This window comes from Cupressus sempervirens, chromosome 11 (genome assembly GCF_028749045.1).
Source record: "Cupressus sempervirens isolate cs-2001-9-10 chromosome 11, ASM2874904v1, whole genome shotgun sequence".
NCBI lineage: Eukaryota > Viridiplantae > Streptophyta > Pinopsida > Cupressales > Cupressaceae > Cupressus > Cupressus sempervirens.
Genome location: NC_143128.1, coordinates 263732726 through 263759026, shown reverse-complemented (window position 1 = coordinate 263759026; position 26301 = coordinate 263732726). Strand labels below are relative to the sequence as shown.

At 37.7% G+C, this 26301-nt stretch overlaps 1 protein-coding gene across 1 annotated transcript in view; it reads right to left on the bottom strand.

Annotated features, from left to right (window-relative positions):
- LOC149529146 (WAT1-related protein At5g07050-like) overlaps positions 1–21542 on the bottom strand; it is a 28132-nt gene extending 6590 nt beyond the window's left edge. The window contains exon 1 of the mRNA XM_089808115.1: positions 21463–21542. Coding sequence (XP_089664241.1) covers positions 21463–21542 — 80 coding nt within the window. The remainder of the gene's footprint in view (positions 1–21462) is intronic.
- Positions 21543–26301: the final 4759 nt, after the last annotated feature.

Sequence of the window (26301 nt, the reverse complement as noted above, 5' to 3'; positions counted from 1 at the left end):
GAATGCATCAAGAAATATGTCCTTGATGTCATGTAGTTTTTGTTTCTACCTATGCACCCTTTTGAGCATGTAATGGGCACCCTTGAATGTACCAAAAAACTAAACCAAATTGCTGAAAGGAATTATATCAAATAGTTTGCATTCAACCTCTTATTTCTTTGTTTAATTTTTTAAACCCCTTATAACTCCAGAAATCAAACGTTTATTTGTTTTTTGTGTTTTGTGTATGGAATTGGTATCATACAACATAAACAAGAAAGAAACTACAATATATGCCAAGTGGAAATGAACTGTTGCCAATAAAATGTTATTTTCAGAATTCATAAAACCAAATACATGGCAGATTTATCAACTCACTAATTACTTCAGCATTATTGACATAATACTGCAGCCCATGCTTTCAAACTTGCTGCTATAGTGTTGCGTGAATAGTGCTGCTTGAATAGTGTCGCATGAATAGTGTTGCGTGAATAGTGCCACATGAACAGTGCCGCCATAGTACTTTGTCCTTCAATCAATCCACTACCTTCATAATATCATTCCCTCAAAGTGGCATAAGTGTCAGACAAGTAGTGAAGAAGATATGAGCAAAATACCAAATCTGCCTGTAGCTGGAAATGCAACTAAACTGCCTAATAATGAAGCCGATAACAAAGAATTCCAAAGGCCAAACCCCAAGGGAATGACATCTAGAATGTTACAAGAGAGGATAAATGTCCTCAAATGCCAAGAATAGAGCTACAACTCACACACCAATTTCTTCTCATATTCAACCTGTCTAATGAAGCCACAAATACTTCCTTTTATTCTATTTCCAAGGGTCCGCTCAACTCATATGGAAAATGTGGGATAAAAGATGTGTAATATATCAAACATATATTAAAATACCCCTTATGTCTCCCTTGGGTACACATCTTCATAAAATAAATATTAAAGTAACACTTTAATATTTTACAATTAAATTAGACGTTACTTTAATAAAACTTTAGGCATTAAAATGTATTAGCAATCGGAGTTCGAATAATGCGAGTGATAGCTCATTGGAAAGCTCTCACCGAGGAGTGTCAAATCCAATCACCAAAATTGACTTGCACTATGTCCTGGTGACTTACTAAAAATAGTAAGTATGCCTGAAACTGAGAAAATCAACTTCGTTTTGGCCCAAACTGGAAATGGCGAGGCCAAAACACTCCAGGATCCCATTAAACCCTTTGTTAGCCCTCAGGACCATGTAGAACAAGGCTAACACACACACACACACTTGGTCAAATACTAAAATGGGGACATTACAGTCTGCCCCCCTTGAAATTGCTTGTCCTCAAGCAATCTCAGTCCAGCCTGGTGAATAACCTGCTCATTCTCCCATGTAGAATCTTCCTCCGGAAGGTCTTCCCATCTGACCAAATACTCCTTCACTATCCTGTTTCTAAGCTTCCTCTCTCTGGTGTCCAAAATAGCCTTAGGTACTAACAAAAGCTTCCCCTCCTCATCCAAATGGGGTAAATCTACAAAAGGCACTACACTCTAACCAATGGCTTTCTTAAGCCTAGACACATGAAACACATTGTGCATTCGATTGCCCTCTAGAAGCTCAAGCTCATAGGTGACTTTTCCCACTTTGTGAATCACCCTGTAGGGACCATAAAATCTAGGTTTCAACTTTTCAGCTCCACTCTTCTTGAGAAATGACTGTCTATATGGTTGTAGCCTCAAGTAAACCATATCCCCTACCTCGAAGCTACACTCTATTCAGTGCTGATCAGCATACAATTTTTGTTGATTTTGGGCCTGGTGTATATTCTCTTTGAGCATTTTCAGGATGTCCTAACTATCCTACAATAAGTTTTTGGCTTTGGGCTCTCTACTATCCCCCAAAACTAAATCCATGAAGCTAGGTGCTTCATAACCATAGAGTGCCATGAAAGGAGTCATCTTGATGGATATATGATAAGTGGTGTTATAACAATACTCTCCCATATGCAACCATCTGATCCAAGCCTTTTGTTGTGTAGTTACATAATTCCCCAAATATCCTTCCACCCATTTATTCACAATCTCTATTTGCCCATCTATTTGCGGATGATAACTAGTGCTAGGTGTAAGATCTGTACTACATAACCTAAACAACTCTTGCCAAAAAAAACTCATAAACTTACTATCTCAATCGTTGACAATGAATCTAGGTATCCCATGTAACTTGAATATCTCTCTAAAGAAAAGATCTGCCACCTGTGATGTTGTGTAAGTGGAGGGAATAACAAAGAAGTGAGCAAACTTCATCAAGTAGTCCACCACCACATAGATGAAATTCCTTCTCTGCACTTGTGGTAAACCAGTGATGAAGTCCATCAAAATACTTTTCCATTTCCTATTAGGAATGGGCAAGGGTTGTAATAAACCTGTAGGAAATGTGTTCTCTCCCTTATTCTGTTGACAAACCACACACTCCCTAACATACCTCTGAACATCATCCTTGAGCCCTTTCCATGAAAACTGCTCTCAGATCTACCTGTAGGTTTGAAAGACCCCCAGATGTCCAGCTGTGGGTGCATCATGAAATTCTTTTAGTATCGCCTCTCTCAAATGTGATGACAGAATCAAATAAACCCTATCCTAAATTCTGATCAATCCATCTATCACCTCATAGTGATCATCCTGTATAGTATCTGAAATCAATCTAGAAGCCCAAGCATCTCTGACATACTCTGCTATAATCTGATCTCTCTAATCTCCTAAAATCTCTGCCAGAGCACATAAGTGAGGTCTCCAAGATAAGGCATCAGCCACCACATTTTTCTTACCTTTGACAAACTCTATGTCAAAGTCATAAGCCTGCAATTTAGTCACCCATTTTTGTTGCCAGTCATTAAGATCACTCTGGCTCATGAAGTATTTAATATTATTGTGATCAGTCTTGATCACAAAATTTCCACCTACCAAATATGATCAAAATTTGGCTAATGCATGCATTATGGCCAACATCTCACGGTCATTGATAGAATAACTCTTCTCAACTCCCTAAAGCTTCCGACTCTCGAATGCAATGGGATGCTTCTTCGGCATCAATACTGCTCCAATCCCATCACCTAATGCATCAAAATGAAGCTCAAAAGGCTTCATGAAATCTGATAGAGCTATAACTGGACATGAAGACATTACCTGCTTGAAATTCTCAAAACACCTCTGTGCTGCCCCTATCCACACGAAGGCTCCTTTGCTGGTAAGATCTGTCAAGGGTGTAGCAATCTATGGGAATCCCTTAACAAAACTCCTATAAAAACCACATAAACCAAAGAATCCCTTAAGCTGTGTAAGGTTTGTGGGAGTAGGCCACTCTATAATAGCTCTAATCTTTTCAGGATCAACCCGAATGCCATCTGCACTAATGATATGCCCAAGGTAAAGGAGCCCAGTCATGCCAAATTCACATTTAGATTCCTTGGCATACAATGAATCTCTCTCTAGAATAGATAAGACCTCCTCCAGATGATGTAAGTGCTCCTCCCAGGTCTTACTGAAGACCAAGATGTCATCAAAGAAGATCAAGACAAATCTCCTCAGCTGCTTCTTGAATACCTGGTTCATACAACTCTGAAATGTAGTGGGTGCATTGGTTAGACCAAATGGCATAACCATGAACTCAAAGTGGCCATAGTGACATCAAAAGGCTATTTTCTCAATGTCCTTTGCTCTCATCCTAATCTAATGGTATCTGGATCACAAATCAATTTTGGTGAAGAAGCATGCCCCATGCAACTCATCAATTAGCTCATCAATCGTCGGAATGGGATACCTATTTTTAATTTTTTTCTTATTTAGTGCCCTGTAATCAATGCACATGCGCATCATCCCATCCTTCTTTACCAATACTACTCTTGAAGCAAAGGGGCTCTTACTGGGCCTGATATGCCCCATCTCCAACAAATCCTTAATCACCTTCTCTATCTCATCCTTGTGTTTCTTAGGATGACGATAGGGAGTAATCATAACTGGTTTGGCTCCCTCCTTGAGCTCAATAACATGTTCCATCCCTCTCTTAGGAGGAACCCCATGAGGAATATCGCTAAATACTTTAGTGTGTCTATCAAATATCTTCTAGATATCTGGTGGATGACTCTTTTCTTGTGGCTCTAGTGAAGTTGGCATAATGTAGCACTCTACCGCCCACTCTATGTTATCATGATGAAAAAGTCTCTGCATTCTCCTCAAGGAAACTACTTTGCAACGTCCATCTGAAAGTCCTCTAAGTACCACAGTTCTACCCTCATGCTGGAATCTCATCTCCAATTTCACTAGGTTGAGTGTGAACTCAACTAGTGAAGCCATCCATGTCATGCTGAGGATGACATCATAATCTCCCATGTCCACAACATAGAACTCATCTTCCAACTCGTAGCCATCTCCAAACCTAATGCGAAGATTAGACATCTTCTGAGTGCATAATAATTTATCACCATTAGCCACCATGACTCTAAACCCATCATGGTCCTCTATCTGTAACCCTCTCCTGGCTACCAACTGTACATCTATGAAGTTATGTGTAGCCCCGGTGTCAATAAGAGATATCACTCTCTGCCCTTGGATAGTACCCATCACCTTAAATGTGATTGCCTTTTGGGCCCCTGTCAAGCATGCCAATGATCTATCATCCTTAGGAATGCTGCTCTCCTCTATAGTGTTACCCTCATCTGAATCAGAGTGCTGATCCTTCCCCTCTAACTCTAACTCTTCTGCTGAAAAATACTCCATTTGATTTGCCTTAGCCTTGAGAGAACATTTATGAGATAAGTCCCAAGGCTCTCTACAATGGAAGCAAAGCTTCTTCATTCGAAGTTCATTCAAGGTTTCATTGTCTAGTCCTTTTGATCCTTCTTTGGGTTTTCTATACTCTTTCTGAAATGGTTTTTTATCTTTGTCCTTGCAGTAGGAAGAATCTATTGAATGGTTTCTTCCTTTGTATACCGAAGGGGCTAAATCTCGCACCTTTTTAGTTGCTTCAGATAAGGTGAGTGGATCATTTCCCTTCACCCAACCTCATAATGGATCAGCAAGACCATCACAAAATAACACCACCAATCTCCTAGGAGAGATATCAGTAACAAGTACAGACAAGTGTTGAAACTTGGCAATGTAAGCATCCACAGAACCTGACTATTTTAACTGTGCTAGCTCCTTGAAATGTAACTCAGGATCCCTAGTGTCAAATCTCTCAATCAATGTTTTAGTGAATTCCTCATAGGATCTAATCTGATTATGCCCCAAACTCACCATGCCATGATGCCACCATTCATGTGAAATTCCATCCAAGTGCATAGCCACATACTTGATAGCCTCCTCCTCAGTGTTAGGAATAAGGTGTCTCAACCTTGTATAATTCCTATTCTTATTATTATTTGTTTTGTAAAATGTATTTTTGCAAATAATATGTAAATGTGAGTGTACATGTCTAGTTTGCATGTTGATCACTTACATGTGTTGGCATCTTGAATTGTGTGAAGGAGATCATGGCTAAAATGGTTATGATAGATCCCTATGACACATAAGAGCTATTTAAGGAATGAGCTATGATAGGTGTAAGAGCATCTTATGACATGAGGCCTACTTGGGCACCCAAGAATGAGTGGTTGGTGTGTGTAAGAGAATATGCCAAAAATAGGTTGGTATGACAGATTCCCTTACACTTCTCTTGTGACCACTATTTTTGACGGATACTATGACAAGCTGTCATTTTCTATTCAAGGGATGGATACCCTTTTCTTGGTATTAGATGTACATGTGGCATTGTGCATGTTTCTTGGTGGTTGAGCCATGAAAAATGCCCAACTCCTTTGTGGGCATGTTGTTGGGTCTTCAGATGTTCATAAAAAGAGTATTGCATGTTGTAATGCAATAGTGTGATAGATGAAAGTTTGTAGGTACTGAGGTGCTACTGGAGTCTTCTATTGTTAATGTTGAACTTACATTGCAAGTGTATTGTAATCTTGTGTTGAAGATAATACATTGTGTAAGTTCTGGAGGGGTGGGGTTGTTTTATCGAAAGGTTTTTCCCCACTGGAAAATCTTTGTGTTATGTGTTCCTTCTCTATCTAATTTTTGTATGCATGATTGGCTGCAATAATGTTGTTTACATGATATTGAATCTGTAAGTGTAGAAGATTTTAAAAGGATTTGCACCATACTTTCCTTATGAGATTAGTGTAGGAAGCTATTTCTGCACCTAAGATTCCTTGCAAGTGGTATCAAAGCTTGATCAACTTTTGATCCTAATTGTTGGGTAGGGTTTTTTGAGCTAATCTCAAGTTGAGTGGGAGTCTTCTGCAGAGCATCCTAAATCTTATTGTAGATTGAGATGGTGAGTTCATCACGTGGAAGAATGGAGGTGGAGAAATTTAATGGCACTAATTTTGAGTTGTGGAAACTCAAGATGGAAGATATGTTGGAAGATTGTGACCTATGGGAACCGACTACAAGTGCTACATGACCAGCAACTATAACTCAAGAAGATTGGGATATCAAAGATCATAAAGCTAAGGGTCTCATAAGACTCTATTTAACCAATGCAGTCCTTCTGAATGTTCTAGATGAGAAAACCGCATATAGTTTGTGGGAGAGACTTGGGGCCATGTATCAAGCCAAATCTCTAGTGAACAAGTTGTTCCTGAGGAAGAAGTTGTATTCTCTATGAATGGAGGAGGGTTGATCCTTAACAGATCATTTAAATGCATTTAATTTGCTAGCTACACAGTTGACATCTACTGGTGTCAAGTTAGAGGAGGAGGATCATTGCTACACACTTTTGTGTTCTTTACCGGATTCATGGGACCATCTTGTGATGGCTCTTGGAAGCACATTAGTCACCTTCAAAATGGATGATGTGGTGTCTTCGCTGCTATCAGAGGAGATGTGGAGAAAGGCTTTCATTTCAAAAAAAGAAGCCCTTGCTATTCGTGGGAGATCCAAGAAAAGAGGAAAGAAAAATGACAATAAGTCTGACAATAAGGGTAGATCCAAATCCTGTGGGAAGTCAAAGACTTCCAATAAGTCCAAGGCAAAATGTTGGAACTATGAAAAGACTGGGCACTTCTGTAAAGACTGTAAAGAGCCTAAGAAGAAGAAGAAAGCCTCAAATTCTGGTTCTGAAAAATCTCAAGAAGATGGCGATGCATTCATCGTAGCTTTGGCAGCCCATGCATCTGATGATGTGTGGTTGGTTGACTCGGGTGCATATTTTCACATGACCTCTCATCGAAATTGGTTCTCAAGATATGAAGAGTTTGATGGTGGAAAGGTGTACTTGGGTGATGATTCTCACTTGAAGATAGTTGGATGCAGAAGGGTCACTATCAAATTTCTTGATGAACGAGTAAAGGGAATCAATGGAGTTATGCAGATTCCAAGCTTGGCACAAAACCTATTATCTGTAAGTATGCTGAACGATGTAGGTGTGCAAGTTGTTTTTTCGAAATAAGAATGTAAGATGATTAGAGGATCGATGGTGCTTGCTAAGGGTACTAGGAGAGGTACTTTGTTTCAGCTAGATGCATGTATTCCTCTATGTAATAGTTCTTCATCCTCACCATCTGAATCGACAGTGAAGAATTCTGTGGTTATTGGTTCCAATGGCAATGCAAACACTTTGGAAGGAAAGCTTCCTGCAGAAAAGACAATGTTCTGGCATATGAGACTTGGCCAAATTGGTGAGAAGGGTCTCAGAACCCTGAAAAAGAAAAATCTCATTGAGGGGTTAAATGATTGCAATCTTGACTTTGACTTTTTTGAACATTGTGTATATGGTAAACAAAATTGTGTTCAGTTTTACTCTAGTTCTCACAAATCTTCTGATGTTTTGGATCTTAATTATTCTGATGTATTTGGTCCTGTAAAAGTTCCTTCGATCTCCAAGTTTGTATTTTTTGTATCTTTTATAGATGATTACAGTAGAAGGACATAGATTTATTTCCTTAAAAGTAAGAAACAAGTCTTTAGTCAATTCAAGGAATTTAAAGCCCTTGTAGAGAATCAGACTAGTAAGAAGATTAAGTGTATGAGAATGAATGGTGGCGAGTTTTGCTCAGCAGAGTTTTAACAATCCGCGTTGGGTGTGCAACATGTCTAAAGTTATCAGTCTTATTCCCATTGTTGCCGTGTCCATTATTACCATTAATGTTATTCTCAGGACCATTGTTGTTGCCTTGGCCTCCATGGTTATTGTTTCCCCCATTGTTATTGTTTTTGTTTTTGGCATCGCCTGGATTAATATTGACACCCATCTATCTAGCCATGAGCTGCAACATCATGTCCATTCACCTATTCTACACCTACTGCATATGCTACCCCTGCTCTAATGTATCTAGTAACTATCTGAACATTACCTCCCCCTGATCTGGACTGACATTCCTGCCTCCCCCTAATCCTGTATTCGTGTCATCTCGATCACCCATATTGTTGTCCTGATCAAAGAATATCTCCTCTATGTCTGTATGGTTGGATTCAATGTCCACCTACATGGATGTACTAAATTGTTTGCTTTGCAAGTTTGAAATCCTATTTTGTCTTGCTCTGGTATTGCAAAAATTATAAGGCCCCTATCGCATGCTCAAACATAAATCCTTAGCTTGTGTTTTTTTTAAAAATTTTTGATTTTAGTGTTTTGACATTTTTTCAAACACTTTTCCCTCTATCCAGCTATTCCAAATTCCCTATAAGACCTTCACAGGATGACAAGACTTATAGCTCTGATACCACTATAATGGGCACCCCTGAATGTCCCAAAAAACTAACCAAATTATTGAAAGGAATTATGTCAAACAGTTTGCATTCAACCTCTTATTTCTTCGTTTAATGTTTTAAACCCCTTATAACTCTGAAAATCAAATGTTTATTTGTTTGTTGTGTTTTTTGCATGGAATTGGTATCATACAACATAAGCAAGAAAGAAACTACAATAATATGCAAAGTGGAAATGAACTGCTACCAATAAAATGTTATTTTCAAAATTCATAAAACCAAATACATGGCAGATTTATCAACTCACTAATTACTTCAATATTATTGACATAATACTCTAGCCCATGCTTTCGAACTTGCTACTATAGTGCCGCGTGAATAGTGCCATGTGAATAGTGTCACATGAATAGTGCCGCGTGAATAGTGTTGCATGAATAGTGCCGCATGAACAGTGCTGCTATAGAACTTTGTCCTTCAATCAGTCCACTACCTTTGTAATATCATTCCCTCAAAGTGGCATAAGCGTCAGACAAGTAGTGAAGAAGATATGAGCAAAATACCATATCTGCCTGTAGTTGGAAATGCAACTAAACTGCCTGATAATGAAGCCGATAACAAAGAATTACAAAGGCCAAACCCCAAGGGAATGACATCTAGAATGTTACAAGAGAGGATAAACATCCTCAAATGCCAAGAACAGAGCTGCAACTCACACACCAATTTCTTCTCATATTTAACCTGTCTAATGAAGCCACAAATGCTTCCTTTTATTCTATTTCCAAGGGTCCGCTCAACTCATATGGGAAATGTGGGATAAAATATGTGTAATATATAAAACATATATTAAAATACCCCTTACATCTCCCTTGGGTACACATCCCCATAAAATAAATATTAAAGTAACACTTTAATATTTTACAATTAAATTAGACGTTCTTTAATAAAACTTTAGACATTAAAATGTATTAGCAATCAGACTTTGAATAATGTGAGTGATAGCTCATCAGAAAGCTCTCATTGAGGAGTATCAAATCCAATCACCAAAATTGACCTGCATTGTGTCTTGCCGCCTTACTAAAAATAGTAAGTATGCTTGAAACTGAGTAAATCAACTTCAGTTTGGCCCAAGCTGGAAATGACTAGGCCAAAACACTCCAGGATCCCATTAAACCCTTCATTAGCCCTCGGGACCATGTAGAACAAGGCTAACACACACACACTTAGTCAACTGCTAAAATGGGGACATTACAGAGCAGTTCTTGGTGTTTCTTTTTGGCTAAAGCATCCTGCAATATGCCCATTTTCTCTACGGTGATTGAAGCAAGATCAAGATTTGGTAGTTCAATCACCTCATCTAAGTTGATATCACCATAAGATGTAACCTCATCAACCTTAGATGTACTAGGACTAGCCTTGATGATTTCAATGGTGTAGCTTCTATACTTGTCCTATGAAGTACTTGATAAGGAATAGGAGTATCGGTATCTGGTAGGATAACTAGTGTCTGAATTGCTATCACTTCCTCTGGTTTCATAGTCAAGAATAAATCTTTAGTCCTATCCTTCTCCTTTTTTGTAACCTATGTATCACCTTGTGCTTGTGTTGTAGGTGTAGAACTAGCTTCCTGACCTATTTGAACTAGTGTCCCATCTTTCTCAATTATTGAAACTGCATGTACTAAAAAATTTGGCACCAATTTGCTAACATGTGATGAGATTGTGTCCTTCCTTTGATATACTACTAGGGGCATTGTAAATTGCACTTCTATAGATTGAGGGGGGACAATGGATGATTCTTGAGTTTTATATTCTGCAAATGTTAATTCTACCTTCAAAATCTCATCCATAATCACCAATATAGGATGAGTAAATAGTTTTTCCTTGGTGGTGGTATCAATCAATATATTGTTCATATCCTCCTTTGTTAAGGGATTGATGTTTTGAGTGGTTTTTCCATAGACATCCTTAATCTTGACTATTTCTACATGTTGATCCTCTTTGTCCACATGAGAGGGACTAGTTCTCAGCATATGTACATTTGGTACATTTTGATCTTGTTGTTGCTCTCCCTCAATTGTAGCCTTTGTATCTACTTCTTTTATAGTGTCTTCCTCATGTCCTTCTCTTACAAATTCATCCTTTGTTACCTCAACTTCCTCTTGTTCAACTTTTTCTACTCCTACTTCCACAGGTGTCTATTTGTTCATCTCATCTATTGTTACCCCATATATCACTTTCCATAGCTAGGTGGTCTTTTGGATAATATATTCAATATTGTTCTGTAAAATGTTAAAGGATCTGTATTTTGGAGAAAATCTCCCCTTATACCTATTAATGACCTTTGTTATTATAGAGTTGTTCAAGATTTGCATTACTCTTGCTAGAGTAGTCTCTCTGATATTCCTTTCAGTTGAAAGACTGTATTGCCACCTTTGCTCAACTCTGTCATGTAGATTATTTGGTAAAAAGTTGGCAATCTCAATTGGAGTTTTCTTAAAAGTTGCCATCATGGCATACAAAAATTCTTCTATTTTATTCATTTCTATCTTCCTAAGTTTATAAAATTAAACATGTGTGAACCCTAATAAATCAACATTATTGTTTATATTATCACACAAGTTGTCCAAATTAGAAGAGAGATTGTGACTTACCACTTTGAATTGCCAATTGTAATATGATTTGGTTGTCTCATTTGATTCAGCTGGAGCTATATATTTCCTCCTTTGCCTCTACCTGGTTCATCTTCCTTGGTAGTTGATCTAGCTTTCTTGCCTTTAGGCTTCTCAACTTCTTGAGTCTTCTTAGCTATAGCTCTTGTGCTAGCCCTAGTGATAGGAATTGTAGGATTTTGTTGTGAAGGTTTCACAATTTCCTTGGGTTTTCTTGCTACCAGCTTCTTTGCTTTTCTCTTTTTCTTTTCTGTAGTAGTAGGTTCTTCATTGGCTTCTTCTCCCTTGACAACTTCATCAAGTTATACTTTTTCTTCTCCTTGGTCCTCACCTTGACCGTGTGTGAGAGCAAGTGGTGCTTGGGAAAATGCATCTTCTTCATCTCCTTTTGCCTCTTGACAAAATTGTTCCTTGAGCTTTTTCACAATTTTGTTCTTCTTCCTAATCATAGAACTTGTCTTCAAGTCTATTGTGATTTTAAACTTGGCTACATCGTAGTTACCAAATGCAGAACCCTTCTTATCTACTTCCTCTGCCAGTAAAGAAATGATGGCTACAGATGCCTCATCCACATTTATTTCATAAGGCAATGGCCTGAGCCATCTCACCCTTTGAACAATAGCTTGAACATAAGTGAAATCAACATCAACTAGAAAATAAACATCATTGAAATGTTTCTCCACTAGTGATACTGGTATCCTTTGTCTTTGTCTCATTGACTTCTTAAAGTCTTCAAAATAACTTGTCATTATAATCTCAAAATTATCTCCAAGTTTCTCTATGGGTAAGTGCACCAAGTTGTGGTGCCAAAAGGGGGATATAAGTGGACACCTTTTTTTTGAAATTAGTGAATTCTAAACTTCAAGAAGAATTTGAAGATAGTTATGCTTAAAATTTTAAGATATGACAAAAACAAAAGTAGTAGTCCTTTGAATCTAGTTTCTAAACTACTAATTTATTTTCAAAATGGTTTAGTTTTAGGTCCTCAAAAAAGGGGGCCACAGAATGTGGCACTTTTTATTCAGAAAAATGTAACATAGTACAAAGTGTGACCCCCTAAAATTTTAACTTTTTTTTGAAATTCTTTAATCGCTCCAGTCAAAAGTTACCTAACACTGTGTAGTTTATCCTAGGTTTTTTAGGTAATTTTATAATGTGTAATTTTTTAATTGGACACATCCAAAAAATGTGAAATATCTATGTGCTCACCCTAGAAATGATTGAAAACTAATCTATAATCAAAACTTTTTTTTTGAAAAAGTGTGTAGAATGGAGTCTAGTTTCTAAAAAACTAAGTTGTTATGAAATTTGATGAATGAGCTCAAATCTATAGCCCAATTAGTACATGTTGGTTTTTCGCATAAAATGGACATACATTAAAAATAAATTATAGTTGAAAGGCTTGAAACAGTTCAAATAAAAAATAAATTATATGATTATATAGCTAACACAAAGATCTACAATGTTATGTAACCTAATTTTATCAATGCTCAACCATGAGGAAACTTGAAGGAGAGCACACAAGAAAAATCAATTATTTTTTGTATGTTTGAAGCAAAACATGTCTCATACTATTTTAGAGACTCCAAACCTTTGGGTTGGGTCCCCAAGGAAAAATCAAGCCTTAGGCTTGGTAGAATGCAAAGCTTTAAATAGCGGACACATGCTATTTAAAGTTTTTAAAATTTGGGTCTTAATAGCACATGCATGCTTTAGTGTGTACACGCTTTAGTGCATATGTGATTTAGTGCACACACACTATTAAGACCTAAATTTCAATAGAGAGGGAAGGAGAGAGGCAGAGTGAGAGTGTGAGAGAGAGGGGAGAGGGGGTATGGGAGTGTGTGTGTGTGTGAGAGAGAGAGAGAAATTAGGGGATGGGAGAGGGGAGAAAGAGTAGGGAATGGGAGAGAGAGAGTGAGAGTATGGGATGGGAGGGAGAGAGAGAGAGAGAGAGAGAGAGAGAGAGAGAGAGAGAGAGAGAGAGAGAGTATGTGGTGGGAGAGGAAGAGGGAGGGGGAGAGAGGGGGGATGAGAGTGTGTGTGAGAGAGAGTAGGTGATGGGAGAGGAGAGAGAGAGGGGGGATGGGAGTGTGTTTAAGAGAGAGAGTAGGAAATGGGAGAGAGTGAGAGAGAGAGTAGGGGTGGTAGAGAGAGAGAGAGAGAGAGAGAGAGAGAGAGAGAGAGAGAGAGAGGATGGTGGGAGAGGGAGTGCAAGAGGGAGAGTGAGAGAGAGAGGAGGATGGGAGTGTGTGAGAGAGAGTAGGGGGTGGGAGAATGAGAGAGAGAGTAGGGGATGGGAGAGAGAGTGAGAGATAAAGTAGGCAGTGAGAGAGGGAGAGCAAGAGAGAGAGAGAGTAGGGGTTGATAGAGAGAGTGAGAGAGAGAGTAGGTGGTGGGAGAGGGAGAGCAAGAGAGAGTAGGGTATGGGAGAGAGAATGAGAGAGAGCATAGGTAGTGGGAGAGGGAGTAGGAGAGGGAGAGAGAGAGGGGGAATGAGAGTGTGTGTAAGAGAGAGAGAGTAGGGGATGGGAGAGAGAGAGTGAGAGAGAAAGTGGTGGGAGAGGGAGTGGGAGAGGGAGAGAGAGAGAGAGAGGGGGGGGATGGGAGTGTGTGTCTATGAGAGAGAGTAGGTGATGGGAGAGGAGAGAGAGAAAGAGATAGTAGGGGATGGGATAGAGAGTGAGAGAGAGAGTAGGAAGTGGGAGAGGGAGTGGGAGAGGGAGAGAAAGAGAGAGAGGGGGGATGGTAGTGTGTGTTTGTGAGAGAGAGTAGGGCATGGGAGAGGAGAGAGAGAGTAGGGGATTGGAGAGAGAGATTGAGAAAGAGAGAGTAGGGGATGGGAGAATGAGAGATAGAGAGTAGGGTATGGGAGAGAGTGAGAGAGAGAGTAGGTAGTGGGAGAGGGAGAGAGAGAGTAGCAGATGGGAGAGAGTGAGAGAGAGAGAGTAGGTGGTGGGAGAGGGAGAGAAAGAGGGAGAAAGGGATGGGAGAGAGAGAGAGAGAGAGAGTAGGTAGTGAGAGAGGGAGTGGGAGAGGGAGAGATAAAGAGAGAGAGGGGGGTGGGAGTGTGTGTAAAAGAGAGAGAGAGTAGGGGATGGTAGAGAGAGAGAGAGAGAAGGCAGTGGGAGAGGGAGTGGGAGAGGGAGAGTGAAAGAGAGAGAGGGGGGATGAGAGTGTGTGTAAGAGAGAGATAGTAGGGGATGGGAGAGAGAGTGAGAGAGAGTAGGTGGTGGGAGAGGGAGTGGGAGAGAGAGAGGGGGGGGGATGGGAGTGTGTGTAAGAGAGAGATAGTAGGGGATGTGAGAGAGAGTGAGAGAGAGAGAGTAGGTGGAGGGAGAGGGAGTGGGAAAGGGAGAGCGAGAGAGAGAGAGAGGGGGGATGAGAGTGTGTATTTTGAGAGAGAGAGTAGGGGATAGGGGAGAGAGTAGGTGATGGGAGAGTGAGAGAAAGAGAGAGAGAGAGAGTAGGGGATGGGAGAGAGAGAGTGAGAGAGAGAGAGTAGGTGGTGGGAGAGGGAAAATGAGAGAGAGAGTAGGGGATGAGAGAGTGAGAGTGAGAGAGAGAATAGGTGGTGGGAGATGGAGTAGGAGAGGGAGATAGATAGAGATAGTAGCCTGAGAGAGAGAGAGAGAGTAGTAGATGGGAGAGGATAGAGAGAGCAAGAGAGAGTAGGGGATGGCAGAGGAGAGAGAGAGTGAGAAAGAGTAGGGGATGGTAGAGAGAGTGTGAGAGAAAGTAACAGGTGGGAGAGGGAGATAGATAGAGAGAGAGAGTAGCCCAAGAGAGTAGGGGATAGGAGAGGAGAGAGAGAGTGAGAGGGAGTAGGGGATGGGAGAGGAGAGAGAGTAGGGAGAGAGAGAGTAGGGGATGGAGGATGGTGGGATAGGGAGAGATTATTTTTCACATAGTGAGTATGCACTATATGAAAACACCAAAAAATGGTCATAATAAAAGTTTGGGTCCCTGCTAATCCATATTCTACTTTTTTTCTATTGTGTATTCTATTGTTTCAATAGAAAACATAGGTTTCAAGCTATTGGAAGTTAGCAAAAAGTATTCGAATACTTTCTGAACATTCTTTCATTCTATTTGAAACTAGCAAACACCAAATTCAATCATTGGATACACTATTTGAAGGCTTTTTGAATATTTTTTCCATAGAAAAGGTTAGTATAGTCTTTTAAAATATTGTTTGTTATTATATAGAGACAAATTTCATTATAATTTGACATGTTGCTTAATATATAGTGAATTCATTGAAATTTGTATGTTTGAATGAATTGTTATTTGGAAATGGTTAGAAATTTGACAAGTTGTTTAATATATATTGTGTATTAATTGAAATAATTGTAATTTGTATATGTATTTGAATGATTTATAATTTACAAATTGTAAGTAATTCAGATGTTTGAATAATTTGACATATAGAAATAATCATCATGCCAAGGAAGAAGCCAAAAACTCAAACAATGAAAGAGAGGGAGAGAGATTTGACAATTAAAAGAGATAAAATGGAACTACTACATGAACAAAGAAAATTGCAAAGAAATAATGAAGAATTGAATTTCAAAGAGAAACAAGAACCACTAATACAAAGAAACAAAGAGGAAGAATTGGAAAGACAAAGAGAAAAAATGAGACTGTTACACTCAAGAAGACAACTAAATTGTGAAGCTATACCATCTTCCAATGTTGGAGTCATATCATCATCTCACGTTGAAGAAATGCTAATTTGTAGATCTAATGATGTAGACACTCCATCATATCATGTTGAAGGCACAACATCAACATATCAAGTAGGTGATATTTCATCTTTTTCATCTTATTGCCAAGGCACATCATCTTCAATTCAAGGTACACAAGGAACTCAAGCTTATCTTGATGTTCAAAATGTTGAGGGAATGGAAGAGATTATAACACCTTCTAGAATTTGTTTTAGAAGACCAAAATATTCCATTGATATTGATACTTTCAAAATGTTGAGGGAATGGAAGAGATTATAATACCTTCTAGAATTTGTTTTAGAAGATCAAAATATTTCATTGATATTGATACTAACATTTTGAAATCAATGCCTAACAAGATAAGCAAGTGTACTTGTCAAAAAAAAGTTAATCATATGTGGAGATTATTCTTTGAAGAATTAAATATTACAGGTCAATGCCAATTATTTGTTGAAATGATGAAAAATTTGAAATTTAGGCCTATCATGAAGATTCTTGGGCTAAGAATGATGGATGATTCAAATAAAAAAAGCATTGTAAAGAATCTAATGAGTGCTTATGAAAAAGTGGGTTCTATCATGCACCAAAGATAGTAACATCACAAGATGAATACTTACATCAAGAATAGTAAGTACACAAATGAAGAAAGCTTGACTTACGAGAAAGATAAGATAAACATTAAAAATTGGTAGAGGTACTCTAAGGAGAGCCATGCTAAGGCGTGAGAGATTGGAAGATCCAACAAAAAATGAGTTATGGACATTTAGTGGTAGACTACCATGAAAGGATAAAGAAATTAGTGAAGCTTTGAAATCATTTATTGAAGATTTTTGGACAAATAACACTCATGTTTCCCCTAATTAAAGAGATGTTCTAAGAAGGAGGATTGGCAGCCAAAATTGTGACCCACATGCGAAACATTTTTTGGACTCAACTGAGACACAATTTTTAGAAAAATTTATTGGTATGTATCCTCAAATTTGAATAAGTCAAAGATTGTTTGAGATGGGTAAACATTTTTATGTGAAGATAAATCAAACATGCACAACTTATTATAGGATACATATTGAATTTTCTAACTATTTTGATGTTTTAAGACATATATGTGTGCTTTTGCATTCTAAGTTTGTTTTGCAGGATTGTGACATGAATGAGCCACCTAGATATTCAAAAGAATTCATATCCAAAATTTTATGTGAAATAGGGGATGACCAACAATTTTACAAGACATCATGCTTGGATGGTACGTGCTTATTTTGTGGTTCTTTGCAACTTTTATTAACTTGTGAACATATGGATAGTACACATGCAATTGGAAATGAAATAGTAGATTATGAAAAATATAAGACAGTGACATATACTCTAAAAGATGAGAAACAAGGTAAAAAATATGATTTAGTCATTGAAAAGATTCCAGTGTATGAGTTCATGAAGATTTTTCATGAAAATATTATTTACGAGTATGTAAGGCATACACATAGAGCTTGATGGCTCGATTTGCAATTCAAATTGTGCAAGGATATGTTTCCACTAGATACCATTGTTTTGGTTGTAGAATTCATAGAGAACTACACAATACAACCACAAAATGAGGTGCAAGAAAAGTATTATACTTCTCAATAGGTTTCAATATTTTTTCACATAACATTCATGTATTCACCTACAAGTACAGAGGATTATAGGAAGATTTTGAGGGAGTACCATTTTTACATCAGCAATGATTGATCACATTCTACAGAGTTTTCCCATGGTTGTTTTCAACTATTTTATGGAGGTTTAGCTAATAGGAGCATACCATATCATCAACACTTTATTTGCTGAGAAAATTGTGCATCTCAATTCAAGAATGCATGGATGTTCTATTGGTTGAGTAGGATGCATAGGTTGTCTAGAATTTAATATATGTGGAATTTCATAGAGGCTGGTCATGGAAAGGGAGAGCATGATGGTGTAGGTGCATGCATCAAAAGAGCCTTAGCTCATGAAGAAATAAAGTATAAAGATGGAGCAATATTAATAGATGCAAAATCCATTGTCCAGTGGTGTAACACTACAATGGGTCTAGATAAGGAAGGTGAGTCTACAGTTCATAGATTTTTTTGATTGATAGATAATAATAACATTGCACCATATGAGGATTGTTGCACACTAATAGGATCAAGTGAGTTACACTCTTTAGAAGCTCTGATCCAGGTTCATGGAGTATCCACTCACGAAAAATGGCATGCTATTGTCCATCATGTGCAAAGGAAAATTGGCATGAGTGTGAGTTGACTGAATGGGTGGACAAATGGGATATATGGGTTTTGGACCCAATTGACACCTATCATCCCCCACAAGCACTAAAAATGGTAGAGCTGGATTCATCCATTGACTTTGACTGCTTGTCTGGTCTAGTGCAACTTGGTAATATATATCTTTGTAATTTCAATATGTAACTTTATAACTTTTACCTAAGTAGTTTCTAAATTAATGATTTCATTTTGTACATTTATCACTATAGGCCATGTTTTTGTTATTATTGAACCAGAAGAGAATGAAGAAGGGAAAAATTATTATTTGTGTCATTTTGTCCAAGCCAAACAAAAATTGGATCACTTAATTATAGATGGTAAAGGTTTAGAGTACCATATTGGTGCAGTGGTTGTAACCGACACATGGCTTAGACGATATTCTATGAAGAACTCTAACTTGTGGTTATCCAAGGATTGGCAAACAGAGAGGAATATTCTTCATTATTCGAACTTTTTTGTCACATCAAATGTCCACTTGATAAAATATGGTGGAAAACCACATAATAAGACTCTTTGGAAATTTTGTGAGTCAGACCACAAGGCAATACTTGAGACATTAAAATGTAGAGCAGATCTAGTTGGTTCATTAGATTGAATAGGAGAGAGAGAGAGAGAGAGAGAGAGAGAGAGAGAGAGAGAGAGAGAGAGAGGTGTAGGGGAACCTTGAATCACACGGCCCTCACCTTTTCATTTTTGTTGTCTTATGTTCCAAGTGAGCCTTGTAAGTAGAATAAGGGTCATTGGACGTAGGTGTGGTAGTTAGGATATTGGATGTCATTTAATATTTTTAGAAGAGTCACTATTTTGGCCTAAAAATCAAGGCATACATTGCCATAGGGAAATGAGTAACCTAAGGGATGATTCATTAGCATAGGGAAGGGTTCCTAGCATGGAATTGCTAGGGATAGCCTAAATAAAAAGTTAGAAGTGTTAAGAAGAGAAAGCAAGAAAAAATCCAAAAGTTGCTATATTGCAATTTTGCAATGTTTGCAAAATGTTGATTTTGCAAGAAATTTTGGATTTGCCTTTGAAAATTTGAAGGAGGCTGATGCAAACCATAAGGATGAAGGGGAAAGACCTAGGAGAAGATATAAAGACTTTCCAAACCCTAAAATGAGAGAAGTTAATATCATTGTGTACGATCAACATGCTATAACATGATATTTAAAGGAAAAATTACCAAGTTTCTAAGTTTTAAGGCATTTTTGACATTGTTTTTGTAGAATTTACTAGTTTCCATGGTAGATTGGGTTGTTTAGAAAAAAATTGTTTTAGAAAGTTTCATTTGATTGTCTTTTTTTTCATAGTTGCTCAAAAAGTTGCTTGACAACTTTTGAGCAACTTCTTAAAAAATTGTTAAACTTTCAAAAACTCTTCCCCAAATGGCTAGTTGGTTCATACCAACCTTGTAACCTTTGGGGACAACCTATATTATCCCCTAGAGGTGGGTGATAGGTATGATGTACTTATTTTGGAAAGAAATCAATAAAATAACCTATTTTTCCTATAAAATTCTATGTTTTAGAGTGTTATACGGTCTGGTATAGATTTTGGGACATGTGCCAGTGACCTCAGGAGTTAGAGGGGTGAGTTTCCTTTCATTTTCACTTATTTTCATGTTTTGATCCTTTGTAGTTTGTGTTGGTGTAAATACGTATTTACTATTTCCACTTACCTAAGTTTACTTAGGTTAATGCATTATTTTATTATTTTGCATTATTTTTATTATTTTATTTTGTGAGACACTTAGGAGTTTGCGCACTTTTTTGAGTTGTCATTTTGAAAACATAGAAGTATTCAACTCTATTTGAGCACATGGTGTCTACAACACTTATTTGTGTTACACCCTTGTAGGCTTATCCTCTCATCACCACTCTTACTTTCGTGCTTAATGGAGGATAACCCATATCTGGTGGACATGTGCTTGGTTGTATGACTTATCATGATGCTGATTACGAGGCATTCTATATGTATCTTAGAGGCCTTTATATATAGGCACTCCTAGTGTACTTAAACATTGCATATTGAATGAATATATCATCATTCTGATCATACTCTTTCTTTCTGGTCTACAAGTGTGCTTGTGTTTGAGTTCTTAGTTCCTGGGTGAATTTTTCCCTTAAGAAAATTCTTACATGGTATTAGAGCTTGGGGATTTTCTCATCACATAGCCATTTCGAGACCATTGTTGCTTCAAGCACCTCAGCCCGAATCTAAAGTACTACAGAAATTGGGAGTGTCTAGAGCCAGATCTAACCTCCTCATTGTGTCTAGAATGTTGAATCAGTGAAGATCAACTATAAACTCAGCTACCTTGACCCAAAGTCGACTGTGAGGAATTTTTTTTTTTTTTCAAATTGGCACCTGGAGGCCCCAATTTGTAGTTCAGGAATGGTCTTTTTTTGCAAATTTAATTGATTTATTTAGATCTGCATTCTCTGTATTTCCATCATATTTTGATCAAAATTCATGGAAATTTTTTTTTCCCTTCGGGCACCGAGAGAATTTTTTTAGTAGAACTGAGCAATGACACCCTAGCTCTACCATTTGGAGGGATATTTTATTTTGTTGTAGAGAATTTTGCATTACTTCTATAGGCATCATAGTCAAAATCACCATACTCCAAAATATACTGGCAGTAGCACACAAACCAGTGGCATCGCGAAACAAATTTGGCTACCACTCAATAAGTCTGGCCAACCCTCACACTTGTGAGCAAGAAAATTGGTGGTAGCACTTTTCTTTATTATAGCTTGCATGGTCTTTGCAATATAAATTATGGTGAGGTTCAACCCACAGGTGATGTGGGATTAAACCCCATACACCGTTGATTCAATAAACCCTTTTTGGCCATGCAAAATACAAACCGGTGATTGCCAAACTAATATTCCACTAGCACTTTGTATATTCCAGTGATGGTTAAATTACCCCCGACGAATAGCACTTACAAACTCCGATGGCCTGCATCATGTTCCCGGCACTGTCTGCCTCTCTTTCTAGCCTTGCATCTGAAGTTTATGGTGACTATTTTCTAGTCATCATTTACCGTTTCTTAGCATCACAACTGCCTTTTCTAGCATCCTCTGTTTCCTCATTTCCATTGTTGTGAAAGACTCCATTCCCCATGGTATATTCTGGCAAGTGGAGGAAGATTCTAACAGCTGCTAAATCTTATTTCTGGCATGTTTTTAAAACTTCCCACCCACTATGAATATAATTTGGCACCTACGGTAAACATTCTTTGGCATACTCCAATAGACACGTGGCAAAAATTCATTCACCCACATAGATTGTACTTGCAGTGACACGCGGAGCCATGACAATGAAACATTATTGGCAAACTCAGCAATATATGAACCAATAGGTTCTTGCTACATGTCTAGCTCTTGCCATGCAAGACCTACCACCTTAGAGACATGTCATTGTATAGATTTTTTGCTACGCATACCTATCTATATGATTGTACGACCACGTCATCTAGCACATCAGCAGGGGGCATTTTTTGCTGATATCAGCTAGTCACTAGGTTAAATTTGATAGCTATGTGAATGTCAAACCTAGTCATTTTAAAACTACTATGATAGTTATTTGACCATCAAATTTAATCACATAGTTTTCCTTCCATACCCCTCTCTAGATTGCTTTTCAATTTGTCAACTTGACTTTGCGAGCCCATAACTTGGACATCCGAACTCCAATTCTTGTGCAATTTTTTTTGAAATTGGGTAGAATTTCTTGAAGTTTCCAGTGATGTATTGTTTCCTAGTTTTGGTGCATGGATTTTGCAAAAATTGCATTTTTTGGTGATTGTACTTGCATAATCTTGCATTTGCAACTTCAAACACTCTATACAAGCACATCTAGTCACTTTTTCAAGTTTTGTTTTTTGAAAGTGCATATTTTTTGTCTACTTTCTAGATTTGAAGTTAGATTCAAGGGTTGTGTGGACCAAAATCTCACTTTCAGAATTAGGGCTTTTTTTGCATTGCAAAGCTTTGATTACTTTTCAGAATTTTTGTAAATATGAGCTACAGTGCTTACTAATAGATTTGGGCCTCATATGGTAGTTGTAAAAGAAAAATTAGAAAGTCCACTTTGCTCATTTTGACAAGTGGCCCATTGTACACGCACTACTTATAAAGTGCCCAAAGCATCTTTTTTTGGGGGGGTCTTTTGATTAAGTGAAAAGTGGGGGTGTGTACTCTATTCTTGTGTCTCTCTATTGTACTCTTTTCATTTTCTACATCATGGGTTTTAAATGTCCACCTCTAACTTCATGCAATTATTCTACATGGAAAGATATTGCTTGGAGTAGATTAAGGGAAAATGGATATAGTCTTTATGTTGATGGTACAATTATCAAACCTACTAATGCTAAAGAACTTATTGAATCTCAAAGACAATACCAACAAGCTTTAGGAGCTATCAAGAGTTGTGTTCATACAGATCTCTTCTTTCACATTGCCAGTTGTGCAGAATCCAAAGCACCTTGGGACAAACTTAAATCATTGTATGGTAAGGTGGATGAAGAAAAAGAATTTTAGATTGAGGACGATCTACTTCTCTTGGATTCAAAGAATTTTGAGACAATTCAAGATTACATAAACAAAGCCAATGAGTATAGGGCACTTCTTAAAGATTGTAGAAATCCTATGAATGTTGACAAGTTGATTCATCACATCCTAAAGAGGCTACCTTCAGAGTATGCTTCCTTTGTTTCAAGTTTCAATACTCACAAGTTGACCATGGGATCTTCTTATCAAAATCTTTCATTTGATGCATTTATAGAGATTCTAATTCTTGAACAATCTTATTTGATGGATTTAGGACTTCTCAAGTCATCAAAGACCAAAGCCTTGGTGGCTAGTGATGAGCACCAATCAAGTCAAGGAGGGAAAAGCAACAAGAAGAAGAAGCCGTGGAAGTAGAAATCACAATCTGAGACACAATCCTCCTCTCAACAAGGTAGTTCTTCTTCCAACAAGAAGGGAAGTAATGAAAAGAAGGAAAAACTATTTTGTGCATACTGCAAAAATCCAAATCATGAAAAGCATCATTGCAAGACTAAAAGAATTGATGAGTTAGAAAATCTACTCAAGAAGAACAAAATTCAAGTGCTAGGTAATTCCAAGGATTCAACTCCAACCTCTTCAAAGGGTAAAGGGAAAACACTTATGGAAATCACAAGTTCTTCTTTGGAATGGATACTTGACTTAGGTGCCTCTTATCATATGGGTTCTTCAAAGAGAGACTTTTCTTCATTGAAGCAGTCAAACATACCGCACATCTTTGTGGGAGATGATACTAAAATGGAAGTTGAAGGAAAAGGACATGTGAAAATGGAAAATGGGGAATTCAAAGATGTTCTCTAAATTCCAAACATAAGCTCCAATCTCCTATTAGTTTACTCTCACCTTGGAGATGGTCATAAAGTTGAGTTGCTTCCAGATTCAGTGATGGTGTGCAGTCTAAGAGATGATTCATTGGTTGCAGTGGGGAAAGTCAATGATGACAAGAGGCTTTATTCCTTCTCCCACTTTGTGCCTAAGTCTCCTTCTCAAGCCTTGTTACTCACTCTACTTCACAAACAACATTATGGCATGAGCATTTTGCTCATCTTTCCTTCTGCTATCTTCAACAACTTTGCTCAAAACACATGGTCAAAGGTCTACCTAACATCAAATTTTCTGCATGAGAGTGTTCATCATGTTTAGTGGGTATGTATCTCGAAGAAAAGTATGATAAATGGAAGTCTTCTTAAGCTCTAGTTGTTCTCTAGTTAGTTTAGATGGTTTTAGCAAGAACTTTTGCAGTGACTTCAGTCAGCCAAGGCTGTTACATACTCACATTTGTTGATGACTTTTCAAGATTCACTTGGGTCTACTTCCTTCATCACAAGAGTGAAATGGTTCATAAGCTTCAAGACTTCAAGACTCATGTTGAACACAAATCTGGGAAAGCCATCAAGGTACTAAGGGTGGACAATGATAATAGAAGATTTAGGAACTTTTGTAAACTTGAGGGAATTGATCTTTAAAACCCACCAACATTCAGTCCACATAAGACACATATTTCAGCTATGAGGATTAGGACTCTAAATATTATGGAGACATAACCCAAGCATATAATGGACACAACAGGAAAGGGAAAACTTTATTAACTATGAAAATATGATAGTACACTTAATGCAAAGTAAACAAACTCCAAAAGATGTCCTATGGGCTTACAATAGCATAAATCTAGAGATAATTTCTTCTCCTAGTACCTTCTCTCAAACTCCACTCCGAACTGCCTTTTACAATGCCAAACTTAAATAGACCCCAAAGGATTAAGGATTAGGAATACATTCTAGAAAGTGCTAGTTGGCATCCACCACCAAAATACAAGGCTCCAGAAGTCACTTTAGAAGTTAGTACAAAATTAGAATAACACAGAAACAATAGCCAAACTTTTGGGAGGCATAACTTTTGAACCATAGCTCCGATTGAAGAATTGTTTACATTTGTAGAAAGCTTTTAGAGTGCTCTATAGCCTTATGGACCAGATTTTCTCATCCCCTATTTTTTGGCCCTATAAAAGATCATTTAATGCCTCAAACCTGACTTTGAAGCATTCTTAGGAGGTCTCTAGAAATTGAAAAATTGCGATAACTTTCAAACTGTGCAACCTTTTGACCTAATTCTATTTTTGCAATGTTCTAAATTACAATTTTAATCCTCCCTCCAATTTACACCTTCTAATTCACCATAATTATGGCTCAATTACATAATCCTATTTTTCCAACATTTACATGTATCCCAAGGTGCTTAAATACTCTAATCTAGAACATTGATAGTGGAACTGTGAGAGTTGGAACCTTTATTTGACCCAAATGTGTATCTAGAAATGAAAATGCATGAAATAGAAACTATGTCTAGGTACATTTTTTTTTGGGTGACACAGGATTGCCCTTATACCCCTAGATGCTCCTACATTAGACACCTAGGGTAGATTGAAAAGTGACCCTGTCACTTTATGGATGGTAGAGAAAATCCCAAATGGGAAACCTCAACTACTGATATCCAAGCTGAGTCCTCTATGGGTCATCCTTTCCACTTAGCCAAATACTCTTCATACTACCTATTTTTGGTACTCCTGCCCACATGAATATCCAAAATCTCTTCTATCTCCTCCTTCTTAGAAGTAAGAATTGGACATGGCTCTTACATCAGCTCCTCATCTGCACCATCATTATGATACTCTGTTAAGTCTATAATGTTGAAGATAGGAGAAATGTGGATTCCATTTGGCAACTCCACCTCATATGCATTTCCTGAGTCATGTTTCTTCAGAATTTTGCAAGGGCCAAATTTCTTCATCTTCATCTTGTTGTAAGTATGTATTAGAAATTTTTCCTTTCTTAAGTGTACCATGACTAGATCGCCTACTTGGAACTCCTTATGTATTGTCCTTTGATCAGCCCTAGCTTTATACTATTGATTCATCTTGATAATGTGTGCCTGAACCTCCTCATGTAGGTGCTTGATATGTTCAACAAACTCTTCTACTTCAACACTTGTCCTCTCCCCTTGCTCCATCTTCCTCAATTCGGGTGAAGTCCTTAGGCTATTTCCATATACAATTTGGAATGGTGATTTACCAGTACTCCTATTTATAGAGTTATTGTAAGCAAATTCCGCTTGTGGTAGAATCAAATCCCATCCCTTGGTCTTATCCCCAACTAAACATCTTAGCCATTTTCCCAGAGTTCTATTTACCACTTTTGTCTGGCCGTCAGTCTGCAGATGATCTGTGGAATTGAATTTCAAGTCCGTTCTCAACTTCTTCCATAATGTTCTCTAGAAATACCCTACAAATTTAGTGTCTCAGTTAGAAACTATACTCT